The following is a 12,435-nucleotide window of genomic DNA, read 5'->3' on the forward strand; positions in this document are numbered from 1 at the left end:
TTAAGCTATGAATAATGAAATGACAACACATTAATAGCTTATACGGTGAAATATGTTTTAATCAATCCGTGAAAAAAAACCGAAAACCTGCCTAAACCAGACACTAAGTCATTTATCATACTTATATTAACCTGATTTTTTAGCGTCCATTTATATTTATAAAAAGAAAACTTAATAACAAGCTACGTTATCCTGAATAAACTGAACACCCGTCTAAACCAAACACATTTTACAGTTCCTAATGAGTTCGATGCAGGTAGGTTTCATTATACAATGGTTGAGAAAGTGATACATGTATTGCATGCAGTTACCCCGGGAAAAATTATTGTCATCCCGAAGTGTAGCCTGAGGACCGTGGAGTGAAACAGCTCACGTTTTAAATTGAAACTTATATTTTTCTCTCTACGATTGGGCAAAGTAGATGTCAAATCTGGCGTGCCCGTCCTGTATCAGAAGACGGCTCAATCAAAATAATATTTCGGGAAAAAAATTAGCTAATAGTACATGTATGAACTTGAAAGCTTAGCCGATAATGCATGCAGAGTAACATTGCACACGTACGTACTGTATCTGAGATTAAGACAGCATATAAACAGTCCTATAAATCATTATTCACTTGACTTGTAGTTTTTAGCTTTCATAAAAACTTAGTCTCGTATAAAATAGTTTTAATTGTAAGTTTTCAACACGAGTTTCTGTAGACGTGGGAGTGTACTATTGTTCTCATCCAAACTGCATATTTCACATCAAAGTAACATGCATAGATTAACATCCAACATTGCCATTTATTGCAAAAATTGATTTATACCGCTTTTAAGATGATATTTTATTAACCATACATTGTACTTGCAGCGAGTAAAACAGCAATTTTCATGAAATAAAGTTGGTCTTCCACTGATCAAATGACACTTACCTGAAGAACTGCGTAGTTAACCCGATAATTGCAAGAGTAATCAAGGGAACCAAGATTATAGCGGTAATCAAAAGAAAGGAATCCTGGGACAAAGACCAGACATAGAAAACAGACATACAAAACAAAGAACATAAAGTAACTTAAATCATACATTACAAAGTAACAAAAGCAAATGAGCAACTCGGACTGCACTAAAAACTGGGAGCATGGACCAGGCGCACCGGTAGGGTAAGAAAGATACTTACCTATGGAATGATAAAAAGACGTTTCATCGTTTAATGGTCATTCAATCAAAGAAGACCAGCTCTATTTCCCGAAGTTATCAGCATTATTCGCTGTAATATTGTACACCAAAATACAGAGAGTTTAAAATTGGACTTGGATCGTTGTCTTTTTAACTAGTATGTTTAGAATCTATCAATACTAAGTCTTGTACTTTCGCAATCCACAGAAGAAAATCAATCGAGACGTAGGTGGATGATTTTGTTCCTTTCAGAAATTGTTTCTAATCATTTGATAATGACAACTGTTATTATGGGATTTTATAATAATTATTATATTAACGCATCGCAATCGATGTCTTTGTTCCGAATTAAATATTTAGACTTTTATTATAAACTCACATAAAACTTTAATAACAAGATACTATAATAATAATGTCAATAATTGTCGTGTACATGTAGGTGGTTTCATGTCAATAATTGTCATGTACATGTAGGTGGTTTCATGAAATTATACTTACAGTGTACATGTACAATATTCATTAAAGTGCCGTAGAGTGCTTTGAGAAAATTTCTCCCTCAGGAAGCAACTGTTTGATCTCTATGGGTGGAGACTGTGATCAAATTTTCTATCCTGCCTTTTTATATACATGAGTCATGCCTTTTTTTCCGCCACAAAGCGCAGAAAATATTTTAATATAAAAAAATAAGAGACAATAATAGATCCTGCCTTCTTTTTCTTTAAAATTTCAATCCTGCAATTTTATTTTAAATTTGATCCTAGCTCCTTATCCATGATCCCAGTTTTTATTACATTTTCTATTTACGTGTTATTTTGGTTATATCATGTTCTTTGCTGTGTTTACCCCGTCTAGTCTTTATCCTTAGAATGTATTCCTCTGATTTCCTTTGATGGGGTCCTGATGAATGAGAGGTACGAGGCAATTATTTGCTCCCCCAAAAAGATTACAAAAAATTTCCAACAAAATGCACCCACCACTGTGCATTATGAATATTGCTACGATGTATATGTATATGCAATACATGTACATCGTAAAAAAATTCATTTCGTATAAATACTTTACCAATCATAAACTTTATGGTATGTTGTAAAATTAGAAACTATAGTGGTTACCTCTTGAAGTAATTGAATTTTACCGGAAACAATTGATATTATCTTTTGAAGGAATTGAGTACACTGTCAGTTGTGGCTAGCTGCCTAGCTGAGTCAGCAGTTTCCTATCGAATATGTACAATCATGTACTGTGTATTGATTTCAAAAGCTAAAGCCTTTTTGTTAAGGTTTTAAACGTCTCTTTTTTATACCAGTGACTACATGTAAGAGTTTTAACAGAAGTCAAAATTTAATTCTAGGGCGGATCCAGACACTTCGAAAGGGAGGGGTGCCCACCAGAGTTCCTCAGAGAAAGGGGTGCTAGGACATTATTTGCCATGTTTTGTCAATTTTACACATTAAAATGATAGGTTCTCCAGTTACAAGGGGGTGCTAACCCCCTACATCCACTCTGGATCCGTCGCTGGAAGTCTTCAATAGGATCCATCTTAGGGGACATAAAACGAAATACCGAATTGATAAACCCTTGGCAATGACAAACAGAAATAGTTAAAAGTCTGTATAACAAAATGTACAATGTATGTAATACCGATGCAAACACCGGAAAGTTGGAAACAACTGAGTGTAATGATCCTCACTAAGTTAACTTTCCGATGGAAATGGTAATGGTGGGTTAGAACAGTTTTTTTTCATTTTTTATCATTTCCGATGGAAGTGGTAATGGTGGGTTAGAACAGTTTTTTTTTCATTTTTTATCATTTCCGATGGAAGTGGTAATGGTGGGTTAGAACAGTTTTTTTTGCGCTAAATCTCCCGCGCCCATTAAAGTTAATTGTTTATGGTATTAATATTGTTATACAAATACAGTGGACTGCAAACATTGCCAACGGGGGTGAAGTTGGTGAAATAGTAGTCTGAACAATATAGTTTTAATTGTATTTCAGAAGAAAAAAAAACGAATTTCATTGCCATAGTTAGCTATTTTTATCTAAAGTTAAAAAAGAATCACGAATTTTCTAATTAATGGGGGAGGGTCGACCCTCTGAACATCCGTCAACATGTTTTGGGATCGCTATATATTGTAAGCACTGGGGAAACCTGCACCAACAGACTGGTGTGACATAATGTACTTTTAATTTTCCGCTGACTACAGCTTGGACTGTAAACATTTTCTGCAATGCTAATTTAATTTAAAGAATAGCATGACAAAGCAAAGCGTTTGTTTGGTGTACAGTTTTCTTGCAGCATTTTAATTTCAATTTGGAAGCAAACAACCAGTACTCGTGTACATGGCAACTTTTTGTAATTTATAAATTCAGTATTTATTTTCTTGCCTATTGCTCACTTTATATGAAGTGAAAGACAGTGGCGGATCCAGGGGAGGGTAAAGGGGTTAGAAACGCCCTATTTAGAAATTTGTCATTTTCATGTGTAAAATTGACAAAAAATGGCAAAAAATGTCCTAGCATCCCCTTTTTCTGAGGAACTTCGGCTGGTACCCATCCTTTTCAAAGTGTCTAGACCCGCCCTTGAAAGGATACGTGAAGACGGAAAGTCCGGAGCTGCTTCAGGGATTGATGTTCCGCGATTTATATTCTGTCCAGAATGAATTCGATTCCTCACTGCAAACAGTCAAAATTCTAGGACATTTTTAAAATCAAAATGTCTTTTCAATCGGTCGCTTATAATCATCCAGTCTCCTCCGGACTTGCAAGACTGTTGTATTTTTTTGGTGTCTTGAACAACAGACGCTGTTCGGAGCTTGGTATTTCCTTAGTGGGCTTCGATGTTTACAACGGGTATCGAACCCCCAAAGTGCAGGATGGAAGATATCATTAATAAAATTAGAATTCAATGTGGAATGAAAGGTCATTCCCCTACACGCTCAAAATATCCCGTGAGAAAAATGATTTTCTTTCCATACAACAGACACTTCAGAGCGTTACCATTGTCATGTCATGTCTTACGTAAGTCTTAAATCCTTTCACCATATGGTGACATGGTTAATATTTCTAAAACAGATAGCAGAACGTTATCATGGTTACCTCTGCTGTTTTGATGGAGGTTCATTTTATTTAGTATTTTACAATTTTTTCGATATCGTCTTTCTCGGGTCTCATGTTAGAAATAAGAATCGACTAAAGGTCTCATAAAATACAGCGAAACCTGTCTAAACTGAACCCCTTTTGGACTGTAAAATCTTTTCGGATTAGACAAATCTTCAGTAGCAATAATTGAAATTGAAATTAATAAAAGGACTTAAAACGTGTCGTTTTAACAAGTTTTCTTATTATTCAGGGTTTGGTCTCGACGATTTTCATTTCTTGCATGTAAGCTCTGAGTTGACCAAATATCTCATTATCACGATACTATAACAGTGAAATCTGTCTTAACCAAGCAATCCCTTTAGAAAACGTTCATCCATATAACTTTAAATGTATGTTGAATGTATGTTAATGTAAGTACGTCATGTATACAACTAATATTTTGATTATGATCTTCCTACATATTTGATATTAATGCTGCTGATGAGAGGTTACTTCATGAAGCACGTGTACAGCATATCGAAATTTACAATATATAAAACTGGTACTTTTTGTATTTAAACCTGTCTAAACTGGACTAATTTTAAAGTCCCAAAGAGGGTCGACAAGTCCTTCACTGTATGTAGTAAGGGAGCACATTTTATGCATATCGTACACTATTTTTTATATACTATAAAGATTCATTGTAGGGCAACATTGCTTACTTTTGTACAAGCGCAGTTGAAGGGCAGGAGACTAATATGGTCCATCCAAAGTGTTGGTTCGCAAATGGCTTTCTAGTTTATTGTACTAGAAAGATAGGTTCTACCAAATGGACCCCGGAAAATTCGTTCCTAATTTCAACTGAAAAAAGATGGAAATTGAAATGATTTTAAAAAAAATTCATCATTTCTTTAAACTGCACGGAAATCTCTTAAAAAGAAAACAAAAAGGACCAGATTAAATCAGATTTATGCACGTACTTATGTAAAGTATAAAGTTACAGCATTAGAGAAGTATGATATGCAGGGGCGGGTGCAGGATTTCAGGTTAAGGTACAGAAGGGGTGAGGATTTTTAGAATTAAATGCTAAACGAAGCGAGGCAAATCTACATTTTGAGGTACAATTGTGAAAGAAATCTAAATTTCGCGCAAAACATCCCAATTTAGGGAGGGGGGTATACATTGTACACCCGACATGTCAGTCCTAGGAACGCCTGAAATTTAATATGCAACCTTAAAGTAGATCGAACTTAAGAATTGGGATCACCTTTTCGATATCGTACGACAAAAATTATATAGAATCAGTGCAAAAACGTTAAAGTTATACAATAATAATATGAAGGAGTATTAGAACTTCCGGAATACCAGACTTTCTACAGGTGCCAAGTCACATATGTGAAATTTGCAGAAAGAAATTCAAATTTTATACTTGATCTTAAATGTTTAACGTTTGATTAAATTTCATGTGTAAAGTATGGGTTGATATAACGCTTTCCAAGGTCAGCTGTATGCAAATCAGTGTATTACACAAAACTTAACTGAATTTAACTATGTTTGATTAAAGGGGCGTAAAGTTCGGCAACCCCTGTTCAACAGATTAAAGAAATAAGATTAGATGAAGTGTAAACTTAGTCACCATGAACTCATTGAAAAGAAAAGAAGTCCTGTGTATGGAAAGGTTTCCTTTATGTAAATAGAACTAACACAGCGTTTGGTTGAAATAACACAGTATAATCCAGAATCCAAAGATTTGGATAATCGGGTATGGAAAGGGGGGTTGCTGTTTCGTGCAAAAGTTTGCATGAAATTAAACTTTTTCACCATTTTTTTTTTGGGGGGGGGATGGGGGGTTCGAATGCCCGAACCTCAAGAATTCATCATATAACCGTTGATGATTTAACGAGTTTTCAATTCTGTAAATCAGGGATAGTTTTTACATGTATTTAAAAGTCCGTCTGTCTGTTTTTTTTTCATGTATATTGAAAGCAATTTCAATGACTATTCACACAATAACTGGAAATAAACATGGTGTCATCAGATGAACATTCAGCTAAGTGTTCTGTAAATATAATTATTGCCTCCGAGTGTACACACATGATAAAATTAATATTTTTAATATTTTTTAATTTTTTTTAAATGATTTTCATTCAAGCGTCATTGGCACCCTGTTAACAAGAGTTTAGTCAAATAGAAGTTAATTTTAAAGTACCTGTGATGAGCTAAATGTACAGTTGTACTTGTATCAAAATAATTTGAATCTTACGTAAAGCCACATAATGTGTACTTCTTAGCGCCCACATCCAAGCGTGCGTGTTTGGTGAAAGATCAATAAAAAGAAGTTTTTTATCAAGTTATAGGATGCAATGAAATTATTTTTGTTTGTTTCCCATTACTGTTATAGTCATATAAAACATATTATTATCAAATGCTCCTGATAGTCATCGGCGCAGCTCAGGAATCCTGATATAGCGCGATATAAACTTTTAATTACATATTTATATAAACATTATCCAGTTAAAGAAGGGTCCGTTGCAAGTCAAAAGTATTATGACAACAAATTTGAACTGAAAAGCAAACAAAAAGGTTTCTATACCAATGTGTGATATTGTGGTGTTAATTAAGAAATGTAATGATTTAGTTACATCAAGCAGATAAGAAAATCGAACCACAATCAACCGTATAAAATTTCAACAAATAGAAAATTTTCGAGTTGCTTTACAATTCATAAGTCTAGATCGAAAATACTTTTGTCAAGTAACGAATTAAGTGGCGTGCTTTAAAACAATGCTAATCGTTAAGGAATGGAATGTCGATATGAGTTCCTGTGCAATTGTCATGTCTATAACCGAGGATAACTGGAATTTTCCATCGATGTTTCAGCAATGTATGAAACGTCTAACGTTATTACTGAAAACATTGAAGCTAATCCAATCGGCATATTCAGTATCAATTAAATAGTACATGTACAATTAATCTACCTGTAAGTAATGAAAAGCATTGCTGACCAGACATCACAATGGGATCAAAGAAGTTATCGTTATGACATTGAATGTTTCTGAAATTAATGTAAGTGTCTCCATTGGGGATCGGAATTCCTATTCCAATCTTTTTACTAAAACCTTGCTTTCTCATATGCCAAAATTATTTACATTATATTAAAAAGTAAAATTGAATGGAAATGTCAATGTGACTAAATCAATACTTTTAGCAAACAAAATTCTTCAGACATACCAAGTATATAGAACAAACAGAGCAATGTTATATTGTTACCTGGCCTTCACTAGTATCTATAATCTCAATTAAAATACGGCGAAACCTGTTTTAACTGAACCACTTATAGACGTTAAAATGTGTTCGGTTAAGACCGGGTTTCCGGTTTAATCTGGTTCACAATAGACCTTAATTAATATGAAGGGACTTTAAAAGTGTCTGTGTAAGGCAGGTTTCCGGATTAATCAAGGTTCCGTCTACACAGGTTTCACTGTAACAAAATCACTGAATATATCATAGAGAAAATGTATGCCAAATTGATACTCCAAAATAACAATCCATTTAGATTGTATCCTGTAGAGAAATAGACTTAAAAGTGTTTTCATTATTAAGTATTGCAAATAGATTTTTTAAGGTGATAGCCCATCTTCTACGCACAAAGTGTAATATTGATTTCCAAAATAATTATGGCTTAGTTTGGAAAAGTTGATACTTTTACTTTATTTTTTTTTTATCGAGTTTTATTTTCATTATCACATCAATCCTAAATGACCCAACCTTTTATGGTAAAAAGTGTTAATAAAATCTGAATGACGGCCTTAAAAGTGATAAAAGTTGTATTTCTAGCAGAGAATTTCACATGTTGGAGTAAATCATTGACTTTAATGCAAATACAAGAAAATATCGAAGCAAAATGCAGACGATTCGAAGAATATTAAATAATCAACATCCAGAATTTGAAAAAAAGAGGAGTTCCAGAGGAGCTATTATTTGCGTATTTTTGCCCAAATTTATACGAAATTTACAAAAGAGGAGGGGATTCCAATTCCCAATACCCTATTGGATCACCCTTGACTGAATAGAGAATACAGCTACAAATGTTTGAAAGTTTGAATATCCATACATTGTGTATATTGGTAAGAAAAAGGGGGGATTTATGCACTGAGAATGGTTTCGTTATATCATATAAGGGCCACTTTTAATCCTCTCATCTGGTGTCTTGCACCATATGAGAAAAGAGAAGAAAAACCATCAAAATATTTAAACCTGCTAAGGTTAGAAAAATCGAAACGATATAAAAATGTTTTTCGAAACTTTGTGCTTTCATCTTTTCTTCGAAATTTTACAATCACATGTAACATACTGAATTGAACAACTTAAGAGTAATCAATTATGGGAACCAAGAATCCAGCGGAAATTATAAGCTATATCATAACTTACTATATATATCTTGTCTGTCTTTATGCCTATGGAAACAGGAGAATAATTTTCCCATCATTTTAGGCACAAAAATTTTCTCCACTTTGACAGAATTCTAAGATATTACACTCCCCTACGACAATAGAACAATAATGAGTTATTCCTCGAGAGACGAACCTCTCTAAGGGCCGGTGTTTCGACGCAAGTCTCATAAATATAAGGTCGTCCTCATTGTTTTTAAAGATGAAGTCAGAACGCGGAAATTGTCACTGAAAATGTCATTCATTGATAGAACGAGGAAGAATTCTAAAATCCGTCACTCTGAAAACCACGTGATTAAATACGTTGTTGTTGTCGTTGCGCAATCTGACTTGCATGCATGTTGCGTTCAATAATTTGCTGCGGGGCACAATTGATCTACCAAATAGACGTTGTCTGTTTGCGTTAGATCACTATTGGATAAATTACTTCTGATTAATACAAGAATGTCCCGAAATTTCGATTTTAAAGCGGTTTATATAGGAAGTTTTACTTTATATGAATTTAGTTGTTTTTTTCTCTCGTTGCACACCGTTTTAGGATATTCAGGCAGCAAAGCAATCATTTAATTTTCGTGGGGGGGGTATGGATTTTCATTTTTTTTTTAAAAGATTGTTATTACAAAATGTGGGAAAAAAATAATTAAACCAATCATTGGAGAGGTAAAGTAAATTAAGTTTGTTTTAAAATAAAAAAAAAAATCATGTCGTCATTGTGAAAGGTGCTGTGCAGTAGTGAGATGATTGTTCCTGGAAAAAAATACAAGTGTTATTTTTGCTCAAGGGAAAAGAACAGTTTGTTTCACAAAAATATGCATACCCCCACCCCACCCCCACGAGAATCACATACTTGAAACAAAGCTACAATGATTTTCTTTATATAGTGTGATCATCGACAGATCCATGGGGTCCAGTGATCGCACCCCGTTTGGAAAACAATGACAATTTCGTAATAAAAAATGACAAAAAACTGAGTAATTTATAGCATGACACTACCTTTTGAATTCCCCATTTCAAAATCTTTGGATCCGTCCTAGTACATACATTGCGTATCTTGCTTTTTAAACGGGTCGGTAAGATCTGTTTGATTATAAAAGGGGTACTAGGTTATCGATTGATTGATGGCTGGGATTTTACGCCCGAGCAGCAACATTTCAGCTACATTCAGGCGATGAACATGAAATGGATAATAAAATGAAAATGAGATGATGATGACGATGGAATGAAACATGGGATGGGACACAGGGATAAAAGGGTCGTCAAACTTTGATTGCCACTATAAATAGGGAGGAATGGATAGGGTCGGGCAATTTAGCCTCCTGCGGCAAAGTGCAAAGGTTCCTACTATTATCAAATATCACAACAGGGTTCTTTAACGTGCTAGGAAAGTGGCATCTTTCCTAACACAGTGCACCACTATGGTTTGCGGTCAGGTTCTCCGTATTATAGCATGTAACATTCCAGGGGTACCCCATTCCACCACCTGGGGCACACAACCCAGATGCTCTGTGGGCAAAGCGCCCTAGCACCCCGGCCAGGGTTCTGAGCATTATTTAGTCGCCTTTCAAGCTGAGCTCGGCTGCGGGCCTAATCTTTTGACACTTTGACCTACACGGGACCAAGGTTATCGAAAGCATGAAACTATACCTTTCCCCTTTTCAAAATTTCTCCATCCGTTCAGCTTTTTAAACAGGTCAAACAGTTACCGATGCAGAACCATTTTATTGAATAAAGGATACCAGTTTATCACTTGTCCGGTTCTTGACCAACACTTCGATCACGTGATTTGGTTTTGACGCCGTTTATTGAATTACAACGCATGCACATATCATGTCTATGAGGCCTTACTTTATGTTCTTTGGAGATCTAATTTGCGTCCGATAATTTCTTCAATTATTTTAAATTACGAAAAGTATTCGTGATAGGTTGTAACATTCCACATACAGTATGTTATGGTTATAGGATTCATCATTGAGTTCGATTATTAGCCGTAATCACTATTGACAGAAACCATATGGGTTTTGTCAGCAGCATTGATTTGACATAAATTTGCTAAGCGGCAATCCCTATGAATCTGCCGATAACAACACTTGTTTGTGTTGTAAATAACTTATTTGTAACAATTCACTGAAAGATTAAAAAAAAAATAATAATAAAAAAAGAATGACAATTCTAAACTTAAAGAACGTATACAAGTACCAGGCTTAACACTCGTACTCTCCGTGGCCAGGAATTCATACAGTGTACGTAAGCTATTCACAAACGAAGTATAATTTGTGCTAACATGATAATTTCGTGCTTAACCTCGTTTCTGTTTAAGCCAATCTCCTTATTGAGCTAACCCTGGCTGATCATGTACAAAGTGTTGTTTTATTCTGTACGTGATTTTGTAGGTGAAGAAGCATATAAAATGATTTGTCTGACTCAGGGGAGATAACCATCGGGAATAATGTTAAAATCTCGACTGTTTTTTTTACAGGCCAATGTAATAATCATAATAATAAGTATAATAATGATAAAAAAAAACAAATTAGAATGGAAAGATTATCTTAATTTGTCATTTTTGATTACAAAAAATACTAATACAATATCGCATGAAGCATTATATCTTACCTACCAATAAATTCTTAAATAAAATTGTAGCAGATAATCCAAATTGTATGTTCTGTGGAGAAGAACCAGAAACAATAGAACATTTATTATGGAAATGTAATGTAGTTACAAGACATAGATACATGGTTACTATCAAATAATATAAGCATACATGTATCTATATAAGGAAAAAAAGATATTTTTATTTGGAAACATTTCATGCAGAGTTAATAATAGTGTATATAATCAGGTACTACTTACTACTGAAGAATAAACAGTATTTACGTATATAATGCTAGGTGTTTTAAGAAACAACTTTCATGGCAAGTAGTACAAACCAAAATATTTGAAAGGACTTGTATAATACAGAGAAGTCAGCTGCCATAACATATAAAACAAGATCAATTTTGTAAGAAATGGGAAACTTTCACTTTTATCATGTGAATTAGTAGAACACAAATTTTATAATGTAATGAAACTGGATAGAACTCAGTAATGTTGATGTACATGTAGGACAATACCCCTCCACTTTTTAACGTTTCAGTTTCTTAATTTTTTTTTCAAACCTTATTTTCTTTCAATTATAAATGTAGGTCAGCACTCTTGGTTACACTGAAAATTGATTTAAAGTGCACACATGTATGTATATTGTTACCGATTTCTCCAATGACGGTTGTTAAATATTGCAATATTGTAAGCCATTTCATTTTTTTTGTATTATGAAATAGTGCAAATCAAATCAGCTAGAATATTATATTTGTTTGTAAATCATATATTGTACATTTCTGTTACTATGTCTGCATACAATTATGTATAACATGTAACCATGTGCTGATTATCTTGAAAAAAATTATAATTAAAAAAGTAATGATAAAAAAAACCTGTCTAAACCACTTTGCTTAAATCGGTTCGGTTTAGCGAGTGTTCAAAGGTTCAAAACGAATATTAATCCAAGGACAATAATTAAAGACAGGTAAAACGGACACACGCACACACACGCCAGCTTAGGAAGGTAAAATAACCAAAAATAACATGTACAAGAAAACAAAAGTAAATGAGCAACCCAGACTTCTCTAAAAACTTAAGAGCATGGACCAGCTGCACCGGTTGGGTAGACGTCCTCTGTTTTTTGTTTTATCTAGAAACACAAACCGAGTTA

At 34.0% G+C, this 12,435-nt stretch overlaps 1 protein-coding gene across 1 annotated transcript in view; it reads right to left on the bottom strand.

Annotated features, from left to right (window-relative positions):
• LOC148597707 (uncharacterized) overlaps positions 1-8,977 on the bottom strand; it is a 29,406-nt gene extending 20,429 nt beyond the window's left edge. Inside the window, exon 1 of the mRNA XM_088561470.1 lies at positions 8,668-8,977. Within this exon, the coding sequence (XP_088417596.1) occupies positions 8,668-8,725 (58 nt within the window). The 5' untranslated portion in view covers positions 8,726-8,977. The remainder of the gene's footprint in view (positions 1-8,667) is intronic.
• Positions 8,978-12,435: the final 3,458 nt, after the last annotated feature.

The sequence above is a fragment of the Perna viridis genome, chromosome 14 (assembly GCF_037379345.1).
Source record: "Perna viridis isolate PV_CMFRI_1.1 ecotype Kerala chromosome 14, ASM3737934v1, whole genome shotgun sequence".
Classification (NCBI taxonomy): domain Eukaryota; kingdom Metazoa; phylum Mollusca; class Bivalvia; order Mytilida; family Mytilidae; genus Perna; species Perna viridis.